The sequence below is a fragment of the Carassius gibelio genome, chromosome B12 (assembly GCF_023724105.1).
Source record: "Carassius gibelio isolate Cgi1373 ecotype wild population from Czech Republic chromosome B12, carGib1.2-hapl.c, whole genome shotgun sequence".
Classification (NCBI taxonomy): Eukaryota; Metazoa; Chordata; class Actinopteri; order Cypriniformes; family Cyprinidae; genus Carassius; species Carassius gibelio.
In genome coordinates, this window is record NC_068407.1 from 5535698 (window position 1) to 5557480 (window position 21783).

At 36.9% G+C, this 21783-nt stretch overlaps 1 protein-coding gene across 17 annotated transcripts in view; it reads left to right on the forward strand.

The window, feature by feature from the left end:
* The window catches only part of LOC127968924 (calcium/calmodulin-dependent protein kinase type II subunit gamma), a 71988-nt gene that overhangs the window by 36872 nt on the left and 13333 nt on the right, over positions 1-21783 (forward strand). For 10 of the 17 annotated variants that reach the window (XM_052570374.1, XM_052570378.1, XM_052570379.1 and 7 more), the window contains exons 4-13: positions 94-148; positions 3269-3334; positions 5510-5582; positions 9888-9990; positions 10855-10938; positions 12370-12464; positions 15713-15835; positions 16875-16958; positions 17077-17119; positions 17563-17625. In XM_052570374.1, coding sequence (XP_052426334.1) covers positions 94-148; positions 3269-3334; positions 5510-5582; positions 9888-9990; positions 10855-10938; positions 12370-12464; positions 15713-15835; positions 16875-16958; positions 17077-17119; positions 17563-17625 — 789 coding nt within the window. The remainder of the gene's footprint in view (positions 1-93; positions 149-3268; positions 3335-5509; positions 5583-9887; positions 9991-10854; positions 10939-12369; positions 12465-15712; positions 15836-16874; positions 16959-17076; positions 17120-17562; positions 17626-21783) is intronic. The other 7 variants (XM_052570376.1, XM_052570381.1, XM_052570383.1 and 4 more) reach the window with 1 other exon arrangement.

Sequence of the window (21783 nt, forward strand, 5' to 3'; positions counted from 1 at the left end):
TTTCCCTCTCATTAAAAACATTTACTTTCATAATGCATTATCTCTATGTCGATGTTTAATGCTGATTCTCCTGTTGTGTCCTTTCAACCCCAGTTCGGCTCCATGACAGTATCTCAGAAGAAGGTTTCCATTACCTGGTCTTTGACCTGTGAGTATGACGAAACAAACACACACATACACGTAATAAATAAAGAAATAAGAAAATGTCAGAATCATAGAAGTACTAAAATGATTAAACATTAATAATAATGAATTAAAGCTATATGTATATATGTATATATGTATGTATGTATATATATATATATATATATATATATATATATATATATATATATATATATATATATATATATATATATATACACACACATATATGTATATATACATGTATACATATATACATATATATATATATATATATATATATATATATATATATATATATATATATATATATATATATATATATATATACATATATATATTAGGGGTGTAACGATACGCGTATTCGTATTGAACCGTTCGGTACGACGCTTTCGGTTCGGTACGCGGTACGCATTATGTATACCGAACGGTTCGTTGGACTAATTAATTATATTTGGAAAAAAAAAAGAGAAATATAATGATATGCGTTCAACAAGGTAGCCCAATAACCCAAACGACGTAACAGGCAACGCCCCTGACACTCCCGAAGAAGAAAAAAACACCAACTTATGTTTATGTTATGTTATGACTCAGTCAGGCGCTCGCTCACTCAGTACGCGCTGAAGGCTCGTTGCAAAATGGCCAATGCGTTTAACAGACTAGAAAAAGAAGATGACTCTCAAACATATTGTTTGAGATGCATGATTCCATCTATGAGCTGCTCGATCAGAGTGACATGAGAGCCCCTCCTTAGAACATTATTTGTAAATCCATGTTATGGTAAGTGTGCACGTGAAGTCTTTGCACACTTTCTGAAATCCACACTGTGGTAAGTTTGCACACTACACTAGTGCTCTGCATTCTTTCTAAAATCCTATATAGTGAGGGCTTCGCGCGGTTGCTTCATTGCTTTAAAAAAAAAAAAAACACCAGCGTGAATACTTGAAACATGTCAACTCATTTACGCCGACATCACCTTATTGTGTCAGTATCTGGGAAAAGACGAAAAAAAGGAGAAACATGCACGCAACAAACTATGCCTGCAGCATTAGACACCAGTATTATAGCTTACAGGGAATCCAAAGTGCACCCAAAACACCAGACCTGTTGGTTATTTTAGGATCTTATATTTCTGGTCTGTTAAATGCATTAGACATTTTGCAATGAGCCTTCAGCGCGTGCTGAGTGAGCGAGCGCCTTAGGGTCCGTTCACATATCGCTCCTAAAAACGCGTGGAAAACGCTAAGCGCGTCTTTCTCCTCCTTTCCAAAGCGCTCGGGCAGAAGCGCTCATGAGGCGTCTGTCTTTGCTAAGCAACTTTGTGACGTGCTCTCTCCATGAGACGCGGAAATTTCAGCAAAGGATAAATGGATTTGCAGCTCTAAAAATCGCTTGCAGTAGCTCTGCTACTAAATTTATTTCAAAATTGCAATCCATATACAACTATGATCAGCTGTTCCTTCATCTTGGCTGAGTTTTCAACGTTGTTATGGGAAAGGATGAAGCTGATTGGTTAGTTCTTGTCACATGACCCGCGGTGCGCTTGCGGCATTCTGAAAAGTTGAGATGTTTTTGCATTTTGCTGTATCTAAAACGTACCGAACCGAACCGAACCGAACCGTGACATCAGTGTATCGTATCGAACCGAACCGTGAATTTTGTGAACCGTTACACCCCTAATATATATACATATATATATATATACATATATATACATTTCAATATAAAATTGCCGAAGAAATTACAGCTAATTAAAATTATTAATAAATACTATAATAGTATATCAAATTAAAATAACATTGTTTGAAATGGAGCTAGTTTCTGTATTCAGATCAATGACTGGCTTTTTGCATCAGGATGGGGAAGTTATCAAACTCAAGATATTTTGTTTCTGGTAAATCATGTCAAAAGCCGCATTCCTGCAGGCAGATAAATGCATGCTGAAATTTGTTCGACAAAACACCTTGTACGCACATTCCCGGTTGTCAAAAATATATCCTTCAATTTGATGGGATCTGCCAGCAAATCTGATGGGTAGACATTTCTGGGTGGCCCTATAAATGCGATATAGTGCTGTCAAGATTGTTGTTTCTTTGATTGTGTCCTGGTTTTAACCAGTCCAGTGCACTTTGATTTTTCCAGGCGTCATTGTGGAACTCAATTTATGTGGAACAAAGGCTGAGCTACTAATGTTCCTGTTGTGTGTCTCATGCACACCTCAGTGCAAACTGCACTCCACCCTCACAATATATTGTGCAATATCATTACTGTTTAAAAGAACTGTTTGCTGTTTTAATAAATTAGAAAATTATACTTATACCTGTAATGCAAAGGAAACATTTTAGCAGTTATTACTTCTGTCCTCGGTGTCAAATGATCCTTCAGAAATCATTCTTATATGCTGATTTGATGTCCATTAAACTTTTTTTATTATCAGTTTTAGAAACCGTTGTGCTGCTTAAAACACACACACACACACACACACACACACACACATATATATATATATATATATTAGTGAAATAATTTTTTATTATCTAACATTTAATTTCTTACTTTTAATGTAAAATCTAAATCAAATTGTAATATTATAAATTAATTTAAAGTATGTTTTATTATTTTTTAATTATTATTATTATTATTATTCATATTTGTTGTACAATTATTGCAAATATTATTGCTGTAATTTTTTTAGTAATTTATATTTATTTCTTAATGTAGTCGTTGACATGATTTTCTTTATTTCCTTCTGCGTTTTGCACAACCAAAAGCCAGTTTTTGGCTAAAATACCACAGGTTACTACAGTAAAACTCTGGTAATAATAAGAGCCACCACTGTCTTGTATTACCACTTGAATTTAGTTTCAAACTATGGTTACTGTAGTTAGATTAAAGCTGCAACCCTGCATCTGATTATATACACAGTGTGTGTATATATATATATATATAGTATAATCAGGCCACACTGTTTTACTGCAGCATCACATATATTTGCAATCATGTTTATGTAATTGTAAAATGTCGGCTCTACCTCTTGCTTCTGGCCAAATTAGCCCAAACCCCAGCACTCTCCCCACTCTCTCATCCCTTGTTTCACTGCCCCCCCCCCCCTCTCTTTCCGCAGTGTGACTGGGGGGGAGTTGTTTGAGGACATCGTCGCCAGAGAGTATTACAGTGAAGCTGATGCAAGGTGGGCTCTCCAATTTACTGTTGCTGTGGTTACTGTGCTGCAGCCTGCAGTGAGCAGGTCACACTTACACATGCACACACACACTTACATCTGATTCAAAAGCACAGGGAGAGGACGATCCCTTTTGTGAGAAAAACTGAAAGCCTTTAATGATGATGGAGTTGGCAATCAACAGGTGCCACACAAAAGCGCATCCATTTGGCCTCCGTTGGCCCCTCCTCTCGAGTGCATCACTTCTGCAGCACTAACAGCACAGTCACTAAACAGCAAACATGAAGATTCTTCCTAAACCGCTTTCTCAAAGTGGAAAATCTGGTTACACAGAAGTCACACACAGCGTCTTTGGGAACCAGCAGCGAGTGTGTAAGTCTCTCAGGGACTCTGATTCTAAGTTAAAGCCCCAGGCATCCAACACAAACACCCTTCAGCAGTTAGCTGTGTTTTAATGCGCTCATACGGAAGTTTGTGGTAAATTTGGTTTACAAGAGTTGCATGATGCCAGTTTAGAGCTTTGATATCACATCAGTAAAGACCGATAAAAAGAGAGTGAGTGGGAAGAGAGGTGTTTTATAAAGAGATCAGCTGTCTTATTTGTGTGTGTATGTACATCTATGAGAGAGAGAGAGACAGGTCTTTTGTGTCCAGTGGGATTTGTGCTGTCCTGGAAATGGAATGCTGGGCTTGAAATGTAACCAAATTTGGGCAAATAGCTTCTGTGTTTTTTTGTAATATACTCTACAGTCTCTGTCAGTCTACTTTCTTATCTCATATACTTCATTTTCACTCACTTGTTCCTTGTGGCATGTCCTAACAAGGCATTGTAAAATGACAAGTTGCTTGTCACTGGAATTAATATAATTCTCATTATAATAATAATATAATATAATATAATATTAAATTCAAGTTTTTGTATTGTGCTTTTTACAATACAGATCATTACAAAGCAACTTTACAGAATATTTAGTAGTAGCTTATAAGTGGTGACTGTCAGTTTGTGCGCGTATGACAGGATTTTTCAGAAAAAAAGAATACAAGACGCAGTCAGCCAGACAATGAACATTATTAACAGCAATTATTATGATTTAGTCACACTTGTAGCAATATTTGTTAGTTCTGTTTGTTGATTCAGGATTCAACTGATGTACGCATTCATGTCCCAACTGTCATCTGTGCCATTTCCTCAGAATAAATCCAATAAGGATCTAAAGGAAGTCATGCATAATTTCACATTATCTATAAAGTAGCATGACACCCCAGCAACACTCATTCACAGACACAAACACACACTCATTCTGGTTCATCTGTCCTGGTTAGGCCTCTATAACATTCTGTTATAGGATTACAGCTTTAAGAGGGATGAGCTGATGCGTGTGCATCTGTGTCTACCTGTCTGAGGGTGAGAGTAACGCCCACCCCATCTATCCCACAATCCCCTGCTCAGCTCACCTTATGTGCCTCAGTCACATTACACTTGACCCCTGTCTGTCTGATAAAGTAGCAGTGGTACATTTCGAATGTAGCGTCAATTATCCAGTCATGGTGTTTAATTTAATTGCTTAATTGAATTGTCCAGCCGATGCTGTTGATTAACTTTACAGTAATCAATTCATTTTAATCAATCCTTTATTTTAATTAAAGAATTAGAATTACAGACTTTATAAAATTACTGCATAATATAAGACTGTATAACTGATTTTCGGTAATATACTTTAATATGATTTTCTCATTTGGCATTTTTACTTAATGGCTGTTTTATTATGCACTGTATTATATCTGGTATCTACTGCAGAATACTGCAGAATTAAATATAGTGTATTTTCAGAGGTGTTGTTCACCCAAAAATATATGGCTTTTTTCCCTGGCATAAAGGAGAGGGGTAATTTATTTATTTATTTATTTATTTATTTTTTTTTTTTTATACATATGAAGAGAGCATAAACAAGGGGCTGTCAGGTTCTCAGAAGAACACACACACAAACTATTAAATTACTCCATGTAACTTGTGGAAAACAGCACCTTTCAGAAATGGCAAAATTAAGTATAAAGAGGGTAAATATAAGGAAACTGACTTTTGTGTACAGTACAAATAAATGGTTAAAATCAATATTTAGCCTGATCTCATTTATCCTTACGATCTTTCTCTGCCACTGATTGATTTATTATTCTGTTTTTCAGCCAGTGCATCAATCAGATCCTGGAGAGTGTCAATCATATTCACCAGCATGACATCGTGCACAGAGACCTGAAGGTGAGAGCCTGTCACAACCACTACACACATGGCAGCCGGCCTGCCATCATGGGTGTAATTTGTGGGTGGGATGGGTGGGACATGTCCCCACCACTTTTTGCCAGGGTCGATATTGTCCCTACCACATCATTGAAAAATGTCTTGCGGGTATGTTTTAAAGGAAAAATAAGATCAACAAATCATTCTTCATAATCTAATTAGGGTGATGACTGCTATCCCATTTGACTCCTTACGCATGCATAACTCGTGCAGTGCATTAACGGCGTGATTTGCAGCTGTCGCACTTTTCGTAATATCATTAGGCCTATAGCATTTTATTTAAAAAATGGATCGCTTACTTGTGCTAAGTAGGCCAGGTCTCAACTTAAGATTTTTCTAGTCAATTAAATTTTTTTCTAGCAAGTTATATTAGATTGATTTATATAATAATATATTAACCATACTTTAAGCACTTTTAGGCATTCTGCACTTCCGCATAAAGCAATTGCCTCAAAGCACTGGCAAAGTGATTATGAACATGTTGGGGGGAAAAGAAGACACTTTCATTATTTATTAATAAACTAGTGCTTTCGCCATCTCCACTTGGACGTGTCTTTAAACCAGAGAACCAGAGAAGGTGAACATTGGTATTCCTGTGGGGAAAAAACAACAACAGCATGGAAGCACAGACACTGGCATAGATAAAGCTTATAATTTATCAAAAGTGGAACTCCCATTCACAAAATTGTAATCATAAATAATACTACTGATGAAAAAGAATGGGGTGAATGTTAACCACTTTTGTTTCCATACAACTATAAACTATGATAAAAGTTAATCAACATCCATTGATTAACAGCATGTTGTAGCAAAAAAAAAACCTTGGTCATGCGACCAACTGAGAAAGTTAGTCACAAAAGAGCGACCGGTGGGAAGAATTACCCAGCAGCACCCCTGTCAATGATCTAGCACCCCCCCAGCACCTGCGGTCAAAATTCTGTGGCACCATCCCTGGTACGGTACAACAATGGTTTTTTTGAAAAGCAAAAATTAAGTTTTTCCAACTCTAAACCCAGTTCCCTAGTAAATTAGGTTATTAAATAAAAAAAACTAGCAAAACAAGTCTGTGTCCCCATCACTTTTCAAAGCAGTTACGCCACTGTAGTACATACTTCTCAATTTCATTTCCGTTTAATTTCATACTTGCTACAAAGGCTTTTGGGTCACTACATGTCAAATCAACCCAATTTGAGATACTTCCCCAGCTCAATTTCTTTCTTTTTTTCAAGAAAGGAAAAATATTAAATGTCATGGATCTATATTTATTAAGTAATCATTTTTTTTTGTATACACTCACAGAAATAAAGGTACAAAAGCTGTCATTGGGGCAGTACCTTTTCAAAAGATGCATTGATTGTACCTAAAGGGTCACTTTTGATAGGTTCATAGTAGCACTTAAAATTTACATATTTAAACCTAATCGGTACAAAAGTGTAGCTTATGAAAAAGTACCGCCTTGGTGACCGCAACTATACTTTTATTTCTGAACATGTAGGGTGTCAAAAATAAAAATTTTTCAACATTATTTTTACTTTTCTATAAAAAAAAAAAAAAAAAAAAAAAAAAAAATATATATATATATATATATATATATATATATATAAGCTGAATGCAAAGTGACTCAAATTTGGTTTTTGATCACTGAAAATGTGAACGGTTTACTAAAAGGAGCCATACTGAAAACCCTCTGTCTCTGGAAATGAACAGTGTAGGGCCTTAAAAATAAAGATGCCAAAAGATAACTTAAAGAACCACAAAATTTAAATGGATATTAAAAAATCTCAATGAGTTATAGGCATATAAACACATGATGTGCTTTTTCCCGTTTTTGAATGGTCTCCGTTGGCATATAATGCAATTAAGACTGCAGAAGCTTCTGTAATCCCTGTAATTTTACTCCTAATCTCAGGTGAAAGTTGTCATTTTGACCCCCCTCTACAAAATAGTGGATTACTCCGTAAATATACATCCATGACTTTAAATTTTTTGGCCATCATCTTCATTTATACCTCTTATTTATGTGTTTCACCAGAAAAAATAACAGGGACCTCAGTAATTCATTATATTACCATATGAATTAAGTACATGCATAAACATCAAACACTTTGTCTTTGTGTCTTAGTGCATGTGAATGTATGAAATGAATGTAGTTGTTGTCTTGACTGTGGCATGTCTTTGATAATGCATAGACACAGTTTTATCATGTCCTCTTATTGTGCGTTAGTCACATCCACTGCCCTCCCCCATGTGTATGTGAGCCCAATGCTGAGCAGCAGAGATGTGCCCGGGCTGGTTGCCATAGCAAGGAACGTGATACGACAACTGTTGCTGGTATAGCCTGAGAGACGGAGAGATGTGGGAGGGGTCACGGCCAGTCTCACCATTCCTCATTTGTAGTCTGTGCATTTAACGAGGGAGAGTGAGAGATGAACACCTATGGGCAGAAATTTCCCAGCATCCTCATATAGGATTGCATTTTAATTCTGTGCTTGAATGTAGAATGATGAACAATGAACTCTGTGCATTGAGAAGATATATGTGCGACAGCTAATAAATCAAGCTTATTGAGTTGTGTATTCGAGAAAGGAGGGGAAATCGACTTTTCCAGCCCATATTTTAGTGTGAAAGTCCTCCATTGTGCCTAATATATCTTTCTGTTTCTCTATATCTTGGTTTCGTACTTGAAGCTCTTGGATATTAATGCATGTTTGTGTTTGATTTAAAATTTGGAGCACTGATAAAACCGCAGGAAATCCACCCTAATATTTGCTCAGCGTAAATGTGGTAGTAAAGCAAACACAATTCAGTTGTGCTTAACCTTTAAGCCATGTATGAACTCAATTACCTCTGGAGCGATCTTTGACTCTCAAAATCTGTCATAACCTACTGAGCAGGTCTGGCCAGTTTAGAGAAATCACATGTTCATCTGCTTTTTAAAAAGAGGGTTCACACTGACAGTGTTGCTAAGTGTCTGTATTGTTGATTTTGTAGGTGTTACTTCTTCTGTCTTAATGTCTCAGTCATATTCCAAATAAATAAATAAAAAATAAGAAGAAAAATGAAAATAAAATTAGAATGTATCATGGTTTCTACAAAATGAAGCAGCACAACTGTTTTTAAATTAATTACATTTCTTGAGCACCAAAGCAGCATATTTCAGTGATTTCTGAAGGATCATGTGACACTGAGTGATGATGCTGAAAATTCTTTACATTTTTAACTGTAATAATATTTAAACAATATCACAGTATTACTGTTTTACTGATCAAATAAATGCAGTCTTGGTAAGCATAAGAGACTTCTTTCAAAAACATAAACTGTACCAATGCCAGTGTTCTATGAACATTTGTGTGTATTATTTCTAGGGATGTCCCGATCCGATCCACGATATCGGTATCGTGCAGATACAGGCTAATGCGAGATCGGAGAGAAGAAAAATATATGATCCAATACCTATCCAACACAAACCATGGGAAACCCCTGCCACTTTGTAGTCTGACGCTAAAGTGCCCTTGCCCTTCGGTCTGCCCTCGGTCTGTGTTTTCTTCCGTGTGCGACATTAATATTTTTCATTGTGGATGATAAAAATGTCTCCATGATCTGCTTTTGATGAAATATCTTAATTAATATATTTATAAATTAATATACTTAATATACTTGCAACAGCCGACATATCCAGTACCATAGACATAGGTATTTATGTGTATGTCCAGTAGCGCCGCTCCCACATAGAGTACGCAGTAGGGCACCAACTCCCAGGGGGCACCATCCCAGTTGCTCAAAAAAAAAAAAAAAAAAAAAAATTGTTTTATATGTACATCAATGTATACATAAATAAACATTTAAACGATTATAAAAAAGCGTTTCACTTAATATCCCCTCTAAGAGGATATTAACAACTTTTTTTTAATGAACACAAATTAGTATTCGTTTTTTTTATGATAATGAAAACCTTTATTAGACAAGTAAATTGGTAGTCGCCATACCATGTAGCTACACACTGCATAAACCTAAATTTATCAACTTTTTTGGGGATATTGCTAGATTTTATTTGTTAATAGCTTAAAAAGTGGTGTTTAGTTGCTTTGATGCTACAAATTGCTGTCAATGTAAACGTTTCATTGGAGTTAACATTCACTGCCAGTAAAATATCCAGCTTTGCACCACACGCTGGGCAATGTCATTCTAAAGGATCTTTTAACCTCTGTTTTCAGTCCATTTGAAATGTTTGTGATTGTTAAAGGCTTCCTCTGTTTTCCTCCTCAGCCCGAGAACTTGCTGTTGGCCAGTAAGATGAAAGGAGCGGCAGTGAAACTGGCTGATTTTGGGCTGGCCATCGAGGTGCAGGGAGATCAGCAGGCCTGGTTTGGTAAAGAACAACAAGTTTTAAATGTGGTGCTTGTCCCCATTATGCTAGGATGTTGTGGGTGGTTTTGACCATTTGCGAATACTTTTTCAACTTTCCACACATTTCTGCATTTTTACTACTGTTGCTTTAGAATTGACAGGATTTTCCCCCTCACAACTGTACTGATTCCCTCTTGTAATGTGCTTTAAGTTTATCTTAAAAGGATGTTGCTGCATTTCCCACTCCATTACCTCTGGTCTGAAATGCATTGGGATGGCCGTAAAGGCTTATTTTCAGGCTCTGCCAAATACCAATCTTAGCCCATTTCATGTTTAGCTTTAACAGTCATTCCTGTCCGTGTGTGAAAGACAGTTGAGCTGTCTCTACTGGATAAAACCGTCAGGCAGGGTTTTCTCGGGCCTTGTGACCCCCTACTGGCGGCTGCTTATTTCTGCTGCCATGAGATAACTGTTGCTTTAGTGCTAATCAAGTATCCGTACAGCTTTCTTTAGTTTTAAATAGGTAATTTTGTTTTGACAGAAGTATGCTGAGTTTTGTGAAGAGCAAAGACTTGAGAGTAGGAATAATTTTTGTATACAAGCTACAGTATGTTACCACAGCTTTTTAAAATCCATGTTTCCAGCCCGCTTCAGTCTTGCCAGTGCTGGAGGGAGGCAGCCATCTTGGCACGTCACCATTTTGGCTCTAAATGGTTCTGGCCTATGGAAAAATCCATTTATCATACTATCCACCTGCTTGGAATTATTAGCATTGCAGTGAATATTAATTGGCTGAGCTACTTTGCCTACAGGCGCCTGCGGTTTGAATCCACTTAATCTTATTCTCAGAGTACAGAATGGTCACTTCAACCTGTTTTTGTTACAGGTTTTGCTGGCACACCTGGCTACCTGTCTCCAGAGGTGTTGAGGAAGGATCCCTACGGCAAACCTGTGGACATCTGGGCCTGTGGTGAGTTTTCAACAGGGTCTTTAATCATTAGACCTCTTGCATATTCATTCTGCTTGCTGTATTAACAGGTTGCAGTATTCATACTGCTGAAGTTGGCAGTGCAGTGCTGAGTAGAGTTTCGGCACCAAGCCTGTCTTTACTGCTGAACTGGGTAGAAAATAGGGTTTAAATGTACAGCAGACCTGTTTGTCAACACAGTCTTTTGGAAAACATGCTTTTTGAAGCAAATATTGAGTGAAGCACTTAACTATCGCTTGAAACAAGGACGTCAGTCAGGTTAAGGCTGCAAGTTTGACATGAACAAGAAGATGATTAGGTATGGTACTAGTTAACAGGGTTGGGGTTTTATGTAAAACATTATTACAAAACAAATTAATATTTGGACCTAAATATATGCTTCTTTATGAAGCATAATTTATTTTAATTACACACACACACAACTAGACTAGTGTTGGTATTCAGTAATTGGAGAAATCACGATAATGAATATGCACGTTATGGTGGGTACTTCAAAATACCATGAATAATTATTTACAAATTATTCAGATTATAAAAATAATTTTCCCATCACCTGGTCACAATGCACAACACTCCGTCAATGCTCCTTCAAAAAATGATGTAAAGCACAGGAGAAGCGCACGGCGGAACGCGTGAAGGAGAGCCACTGAATGAAAGCGAATATTTACTCTCTGACAGCAGATGGCGCTCAACAGCAGAAATGCAGACTTTCCCCAGAAACCCCTGAAACAAAGCAGCTGCACTTTTGTATTCGCTACAGTGTTCTTCACAGACACTTAATAGGCTATTTATTTTCAGACTTTTTGTAAATTTTATTCTGGACAACAACATGCCCTTGTCTAATTGATACTAATTGAAAAGGTTTTGATTCTTTGTTGGGTCCCACTTTACATTAAGGCTCCATTGGTTAATTCATTAGTTAAACTGGCAATGAAAAATTCTTCCAAACATTAGAATATTTAATAACATGCTGTGAAAATCAAAAGTTATTTAATGAACCCGAGATGACATCAACTTGAGATTGCATTATAAAGTGTAACCTATTTGTCTGTATAATTATTTTGCACTCCAATATGTGCGAAATGTTTTACTTTATTTTTTGTGTATTGTTTCATTGTATTTAAATCTTCAGTTCTTTTTGTTTTAAGAAAAATGTTATTAAACCGGTTATACTTTTACAACATTTTTGCAACTAAATCTCAATATCGTGATAATACCGTATACCGAGATAAAAGCATTCAAAATGAATCGCAACATGAAAATGTAATAACGTCACAATATTTTACTGTAATGCTATCAACATGGAACTTTGTACATGTGGAAAAAAATAACAAATAATAAACACTTTCTATCAGTCAAGTATATTCTTTTTGTCAGCCAATCAGAATACTTTTCTCATTCTTTCCTTCACAGGTGTAATCTTGTACATTCTATTAGTGGGCTATCCTCCATTTTGGGATGAAGATCAACACAAGTTATACCAGCAGATCAAGGCTGGAGCTTATGATGTAAGTACAGCTGTCCTCTGATGGAGCTACTCTCTCTAACGAGTTCTGTCCAGCTACTCTAAAACCACCTTCATCTGATTGGTCTTTGAATGCATCAAGTCTTTCAGCTGAGGAATTCACTAGGAGTGGAAAAATGATTTGCTCCCTACATTTCCTCTGGTCACATTTGCATAGATTTCTGAAGCGAAGTTTTACTTTTAAATCATAATTTTCGGTGTTTCTAATTAGTCCAGTCCATGTGATTTCATCAAGCCATTTCGTAAATGATACCATGGAACACAAAACCAGTCATAAGTGTCAGTTTTTCCAATTTTAGATTTGTACATCATCTGAAAGCTAAATAATGAAGTTTTCTCTTGATCCATAATGTTAGGATAGGAAAATATTTGGCTGAGGCCGATTGGATCTGAGGGTGCAAAAATATCTAAATACTGAGTAAATCACCTTTAAAGTTGTCCAAATGAAGTTCTTAGCAATGGATATTACCGTATTTTCCGGACTATAAGTCACACTTTTTTTCATAGTTTGGCTGGTCCTGCGACTTTCGGACTATATCGGACTATAGTCAGGTGCGACTTATTTATCAAAATTAATTTGACATGAACCGAGAGAAATGAACTATGTTCTTGGTTCTAAATGAATGCGACTTATAGTCCAGTGCGACTTATAGTCCAGTTTTTTTCCTCATCATGATGTATTTTTGGACTGATGCGACTTATACTCGGGTGCGACTTATAGTCCGAAAAATACGGTACTTATCAAAACTTAAGTTTTAATATATTTTTGGTAGGAAATTTACAAAATATCTTAATGGAACATGAGCTTTACTTAATATCCTGATGATTTTTGGCATAAAAGATACATTTATTATTTTTACCCATACAATGTATTTTTGGCTATTGTAAATTTGATATGATTTCGTAAAGTATAATTATTTATTTATTTTTTCAGTTAAAATTCCAGCTTATTGCTCAATTTTTCCTGCAGGATTTGATTACAACAGACGTCGCAAGGTCTCTTCAACACACACTGTGATCCAACTGCCTGTTTAATTTCTGATTGGGTGCGATTTATAGCTACTGGTACTTTTATTGATTATGTCAGGCCCTCCCTGACGCATTGCAGAGAGATGAGCTTTGCTTAGAAACAACTTCCTCTTGTCCCGGAGTGTAAGTGCTTGTTTGCTTGCGTACGTGGGTGCGTATTTAGGAATTGTCCATCTCTTGCATCACAGTATCACACCCGATGTATGTGGCAGGACATGGAGTGAGTGACTGACCCGGAGAGACACTCATTCCATTCAAATTAATGGACAGATAAAAGGGACGAGATGATGTAACTGTGAGTGCATGCATGTTACACTGTTAGATGGATTTGGTGGTCACAGGGTTGGGTAGGCCAGCTCAGTTCACTTCAGATGGAGAATATGATCAATCCTTTATCACAATGTAGTTGGTTTTGCTGAAAATTCAACCACAAAATGGTTCACAGGTCAAGGACCCTTCTGTGGAAGGAGTGTCGTAACGGGGACCACTCAAAACGTTTATAGGTCCATATTAATGTATTTTCATACTTTCTTATGATGCAAAGGCATTAAAAGGATTAATATTCATGCTCAGAATCATAAAGTTGGACAGTGTATGTTTATTATACTTAATATGGTTTAATTTAGGAAAGAAATGGTTAACTGAACCAGGAACTGTTTAAGATCCCCGGTTTAGACCGTATATTAAATGTAATGGGGAATAATAATGATGAAAAATGGGGTTTTTCATCTCATTTGATTATTTTCTCTTAATATTTGGAAATTAAAGAAAAATGAAATATGATGAATCATGAATAATAAGCAGCACAAAAAACATTAAATACACTACCATTCAAATGTTTGGGCTCAGTACGATTTTATTTTTTCTGTAGTTGTAGTTTTTAGCTAATCGAAAACAGTAAGTAATATTATTAAAATTTAAAATAGCTGCCTTCCATTTTAATACATTTAAAATATAATTTATTCTTGGTATGGCAAAGCTGAATTTTTTTTGCAGTCATAATATTAGAGTTGTCAATTTCAAATGTGTTATAAACAGTTGTTCTGCTTATTATTTGGTAAAAAAAACAAAACAAAAAAAAACACTAACATCTTTTCAAATTTCTTTGATGAATACAAAGTTCAGAAGAACAACATTTATTTGAAATAGAAGTCTTTGGTAACATAAAAAATGTTTTAACCGTCCCTTAGGGAGGTAAAATTGATTAATTGCAATTAAGCACTTCCAAAATAAAAGTCTGTGTGGATATTGTGTGTACTAATTACTAAGTATTAATTACTTAATTACTAATTTTTAATTGGATGAATCCTTCTTGTTGACTTTTTTTCCTAATTTTTTTTTTTTATATTTCTACCAAAGCATAAATCTTATTCCAAATCTCGACAGGCTGGCACATTGCTATTGACGCACAATATATACTTTAAGAATCAACTTGGGAAACCTCGCGGTGAACTCGCTTCTTTGTTTTGTACCCTAGTAACCTTCCGTCATGTGACAGCAATCAATGAGGTGTAGAGTTGTGTTTCATCATCCGTTACCAGCGTCTGTCACTGCGCCTTCTGGTCATGTTCACGTTTGGATGTGCCATCCGCAATCCTGAGTGGCCTTTCTTGCTGAAGAATCCCACAGCGGTGCAAATGCTTCACCCATGGCATGTATTAACAGTGCCCTGAGCCAAAAGCGCTGCTGAATCAGTGTGTGTAAGGACTTACGAGCACATGCGGTGTTTCTAAGTACAATCCACACGCTCGTTTTAGCTGATGCAACACAGCTTGATGCGCAAAACAAATTATACTTCCTGGAACCTGCCCAAGGTTTTCTTGGAACAGACAGAGAATTTGTAACGGCCACATAAAGATCTGGTACAATGAGGAGGTGTGACACACATTCAACACGGATACAGACACAGCTTTTTATTGGCTAATTACAACTGCAATTTTCTCTAGTTATGGGCTACAATGAAGCTATGAGGTGTGAAATGCGCAAGCAACATGTTTCAAGCACCAGCCGTGCCGAATAGGCCGACAATAGGAGGACTGACTGCCGTGACTCATTGGATCCTGTACGCTGCCTTGTGATGTGTTTAATTTCATTAGGCCCCGGTGCTGACCGCTCTGTATGTGTGGTGTGAAAAGCTCTCTAGGCTTGCTCCTGCATTTAGATTGCATATCTAACGCTCGCTCATGATTCTTGCCCTCACAGTTTCCTTCTCCGGAGTGGGACACGGTCACCCCTGAGGCCAAGAACCTCATCAACCAAATGCTGACCATCAACCCAGCTAAGAGGATCACCGCAGAGCAGGCCCTCAAGCACCCATGGGTCTGCGTAAGTTATCTCTGCCGAGTTATCTCTACATTTTCCACAAGCTCCAAGCAAGAAAAATCTACTGGGGGAATCTGAGCGCTCTTAGAGTTTAATATAAAATGAAGCTTTCACATAATTTGTGCCCTCAGAATCGGTTCTAAATAAGGAATAGTGCATTCAGTATGAAAATTGTTGTTATTTACTTAGACTTCTGAGTAAAGTGCCGGATGCTCCTTATTTTACAACTGCAGTGAATTGGGACCGGAGATTTCAAGTTTCAAAAATAGTGCAGAAGCACTGGGGCTACACGATTGATGACATTTTATGCATTATTATTTCTGCTTTTCTTGGTTAATTAAGCATCATCATCTGCAAGATGTGCCAAATAGTTATTTATCCTAAAAACATTTTAATTTTTTTCATTTGACATTTCCAGTAACTTGCATTGATAACTAGACTCCAGGGGTTGCCAGATTACAAGAGTTGAAATCCCCCACTCGGGGTGAAATGTAAAACAAAAAATTTCTAAAATGAAAACAATTGTCACGGTTAGAATATTTGATCAAAGTAATCATAATTATCAGTTTAACTATTATTGTGCAGCCATAATAATACACCATAAATATGGTCCATACATCTTGTGTTCTGTTGTCTGAATTTTAAAGAATTAGTGAAGTATGATTTATTCATTAAAAAAAATAATATTTTGAATGCACTGGTTGAATGATTTGTTCATGAATCAATGGATAGATTATGAATGAATAACTTAAATACCTATTTTAGCTTGCATAAGACTATTGTATGACATCAGAAAATTGGACTAACTTGTGTAGACTACTTTTATGATATTATTGCATCCTTCTTAAAAACGGCAAACTCACAATTCATTTAATGGTGTACAAGTACATTATTAAGTGTTATTTAGTGTTCCATACAAGAAAGAAAGTTATACAGGACCAGTTGAGGATGGATAAATAATGAAAGACCCCTTTAATTGGATCAAATATTAAATAATGCTGATGTGCAATATTTTTCTCTGTCTTGCATTTGCTCATTTCAGCAACGGTCCACAGTGGCATCCATGATGCATCGCCAAGAGACCGTGGAGTGCTTGCGCAAGTTCAACGCTCGCAGGAAACTCAAGGTACAGCAAGGGTTTGAAGGGTCCTTAAACTAACTCCAGTCTCCTTCCCTTGGGTAATTAGTGCTGAAAGTCCTGTTGCCATGGACTAAACCCTCTATTTTACTCTGTCTTTGTTCAGGGAGCCATTCTCACTACTATGCTGGTTTCTAGAAACTTCTCAGGTGAGTTCCCTCATTCTCCTGGGATCAGGTAGGAAAATGCAAAGTCATGGATGAACTTTGCCAACCTCTTGCTCCAGTTTTCACTATATAAAAAGATCTCGAATGGCTGGCTTAGTAATTAAATGGAAAGAGATTTCACTTGGGATCTAGAGCTCTGGATTACAGGAGTATACATTTCTGGATTTTTCTGCTTCAAATCTCGATTTCTTTGTGCTGTTTTGGCAGTAAAGGAATATGTGTAACTATCTTTACAGTTTAATATCAGTTTACTTTCTGAACAGAAGATGTTTAGGGTTTGTGCAGGTGATACAGCAGGTTTGAAAGCTTTAGTTTGTCGTTTTTTTTTTTCTGATTCCTTATAATAAACCAAGGTAATTTGTTCAGTAGAGGGTTTGAATACAGTTCCATAGCTTCTCCCAACTCAACGCCTCTCTGTCCAATAGTGGGCCGGCAGCATACCAGCCCTGCTGCTCCCACCACAAGCACTGCCGCCCTTGCACAGGAAGGTATGTGAGAGTGCATCTCCTCACCTCGCCACCCGGGGGACCAGCGAGCCCCCTCCACTATGCCTCCAAATCCCCGCCCTCCCTCCGCTCTACCCAATCAGCATGCAGCCAATGAGAAACCTGCCTTTCTTGCCATCACTTGCATAAATTATTTGGACGTATGCTATATAGTCTTGGAGAAGTTCTCACTTTTAAACGGATAACGGCCTGCTGAATTTCCATCTCTCACATGCACGTCATGCATTTGAGCGATGTTTTAGACTAGAGTACATGTTATTTTTTTCAGCCATGTTTTTATACTGCTTTGCTTTTACATGACCATGTAACTTTAACAATCATCTAGCTAGCTTTTAACCCTGGTTCAGTACTCTAACATGGGTCGAATCAATGAAAGAAATGTTAATGGTACAGGACAGATATTGGTCATTCTCAAAAATGTTGTATTTTCATATTATATTATATTACGTTGTTTAAATAATTTCTCTCAGCTCACGTATTATTAAAATAATATATGTAATCCAATGTAAATTATACTTAGGAAATCTTTAATAAAAAATTACTGTAATTTTTAAATTTTATAGAAGTGGTGTACTAGGCATCTGCTTTTTCAGCTTTAAGAAAAATACTCAAAAGTGATACTATTTTACATTATTTCATAAAGTCTTCAGTTATCTAGAATTATATGAGTGGGATTTCCCAATTATTTAAAAAAATAATAATAATCTTGACTGATCAGTGTTCATGACCATGTTTTTTTGAGAGTGACTCTTAAAGTGACATTTGAAGTATTCTAGCTTTTGTTCAGCTTTCAAATGGTCTATTTATTAATCCGTCGTTATGATATGCTATGCAAACAGTGTCCCCAGTTCAATTTACTCACAGCAGCTCTTGGTGAAACAGTCCAATCAAATCGCAGCACTGCATTCATGTTAACGATTGCCACCATTAGACCCACCATCGGCCGGCATGCATTATCGTCTGCATGGAGTAAAAAATTCACATTTTGCTGCTCCTTCTTTGATTAGACTTTCTCTTTTTTTCTCTCTTTCTCTCTCTCGCTCTGTCCCTCTCGGTTGAATTGCTTCAGCCCTCTTTGGCTCCCTCCTTCCCTGCTGATCAGCTTACTGGTGTTTTGTGCTATTGGGTTAAATGGCATTTAAGTGAAGTCTGCTTTAGCTGCAGATATAGGACCCCGGTCACATGTCTGTGCTCTCCGCCTCAGACAGAATAAAGGGGTTCGGAGGGGATAGAGGTTTTTTGATCGGTGTGCTGTGTCGTCAACTAAAGCAGACCCTTGCAGCCTAGCCAAGCCACCATTGCCCTACCACTCTCCTTTCAATCTTCCTTCTCCCCTCGCCAAGAGCGCAGGGGCTTAACCACATGGACGGGCAGGAGCGGGGTTGGCTTGCTGCCAGTCGTAGACCCCATGTAGCCGGTGCAAGGGTCCACTGAGCGCCAGGTGGTCTGCGGGGAAGGAGGCCCTCTGGAGGGCAGATGGACAACACTGTTGACAGTGTCTCTGAGTCAGGAGAAAGTGGAGAGGAGATCTCTGGTTAAAGTTATGCTGTCTGATCAAATCGAATTGTCTGACTCATTCCAAAGTGTTAGACATGTGTCTGTCAGTTTTAGTAAATGTCAGCCAGCTGCCATTTTCAACAAGCTGCGTCTGAGCAGCTGTCAGTGTTGGGAGAATACTTCATATGTAATGGTCAAAGGAGAACAATTAAGAAAAATTGCAGCATCTGTTCAGTCCCTCCAGGATTATGGAAACCTAACAAGAGTCCTCCGCTGTATTACTGATACTGTGAAAATGTACCGTTTCAGTTGTTGTGGTTATTAGTTAGTATAGAGTCTTCTCTTTCTATTTCTGCAGTATGTATAAATACATGATTGAGGAGCACTAAAATAACTTTCCGTTTGCATTCCTATTAAAGTATGAATCCTTGATGCTGCTGGGAAAATGCACTCTTGACTTACTGTTTGAACAAAATTGAAAGTTTTGAGGTTCTGACATTAAGATTTTGCTAAAAATTCAAACATTTCTGGATTCTAAACTGGTGGCCTCATTTATTACAGAAAATCCCATTGGAAGCGCATTACTGTAGACATTTGTATTCTTTTTTTACTAATTGAAGGACAAGTCATAGAGTTGAAAGTTGTATTTAACCTGGAATATTCCTTTAATGTTCTTTTGAGCCGTCCAATCAATGCTCTCCATCGGTTCTTGGCTTCAACTAGTACTGTAAGTGTTTATAACTCTTTATATTCTGCTATTGTTAAAACCAGTCCTCCAGTAGATGTATGATGTTAACCAATAACCAGTAATGACATTTCATCAATCTTTCTTCATTCTTTAAGAGCTTTTCATTGAATTACCAAGATAAGATTTACTGTCCAATCGGTTATGGAGATAAGGCATGTTATTATGTTTGTAAATCTCTAATATATCATTTGTTGCTTGCACACGTCTGATTTAAAGGTGTATTGAATCTTTTAATGGCTGTCGTAATGGATTTTACTAGTTCAATATGTGGTCTCAAAGACCTTTTCACCTTCTGAAGCCTAGAGCATTATTTAATAGGGGTGTGAATATTTGATCTGGCTTTGAGTCCATTATTATTCTTTACATATTCATTCAGCACATCATAACATTTGAGATTTGAAAATCAAGATTGAATTATTTGACGAAAAAAACATGATAAAGTGTTTAGATTTCTGATTTGGATTAAGTGGATATTTATAATGGAAAATAGCTCAAGAATTGTCCATTTAATGCATTATGCAGTTATTAATTTACATAATCATAGCATTGAATTTGATTTATCTGTTCACCCCTGTTATTTAAACTGCAATAGGATGCCACATGATCTTTTTGAATATTATTGTGTAATCTTTAAATCGCTGAAGGCTACTGTAACTGTTTTGCACTTTGTTTGAAAATGAATTCTTCCTCCCTCTATAATTTATTTCCTCTCAGCATCAGTATGACTGCAGTGTCCTGGGGTCCCAAATCCATCTGATTATTACGCTGTATAACGGAAGACTGCTGACTAAGCTTTCCCAGTCCCAGTCTGTGAATCCTATGAGACATAGTTAGATATGTGAGAGACAGTGAAATGGTAATGAGTCGAGGTCTAGCTTCATCAGTGCATTGCATTATGGGACTCGTGGTTTAATCCCGTTGGCACTGCATGGCTGACTGTAAGGTGAATTGCATCCACCACCAGCACCTCTCACCTCATCATTAGTGAAGCATGAAAGCAGGCCTGCAATGCAAACAATGCCTGCTATCGTCCAGCTTGTCCTCTCTGCTACTTAACGGTTTTTGTTTTCTTCTTAACCTTGCCATCTTTTTTCCCATTTGTTTATGGAAGGTAAGGCGCTAAATGGGAATATCGAATGTGAAAGCTGAGTTTTTAGGGGGTTTTTTTTCGGTTTTACAGGCTTTACACAAGTCATTTCATTGTTCTCTGAGGGATTCTGAAGTGTATCGGGGGCCATTTCCCATACACTGACTCAAGACCTCTCCAATATGCCCTCTGGGAAATAACAGTTGCAGTTAAATGAAAAATCAATTGCATACATTAGGGATGATTTTCCCTCATTACACCTGTAGCTGCATATTGAGAATTAATGTGTTCTCTTTATCTGCTCTCCGATTGGTGAAAAATGGAATAAAATGGGCAATTTATTCCAAGTTTTGCAATTTGTTAATTTTAAAGGGGTTATATTATGCATTATCTTCTTCCGCACTGGGGTTATCTTATGTTAGTAAAATTCTAGTAAACCTTTTTTCCCCTTTTTTGTCATAATTTAGGCGATATCTATAATTTCATAATTTTCCACACTTTCTGAGCATTACAATTAAGCAGGAATTGATTTGTGCTGCTGTTGCTTTAATAAAAGCAGTTGTGCTCCTCAGTTTTTTTGTAGAGATCTTTTTTTTTCTTTGAATAGAAAGAACAGCAATTACTTAAAATAGGAATCTTGTTTAAAATCTCACTTTTTGTGACTTTTGCCACTTTTGACATCTGAAGCTTCTTGTTTCTACTTGTTTGTTTCTTGAGTTTGAAATTACAATGTTTTTACACTGTACGCTATTCTATATCTCTCTTAAAGATCAAGGAAAATTTGATTTAAGATATGACCCCTTTAAAG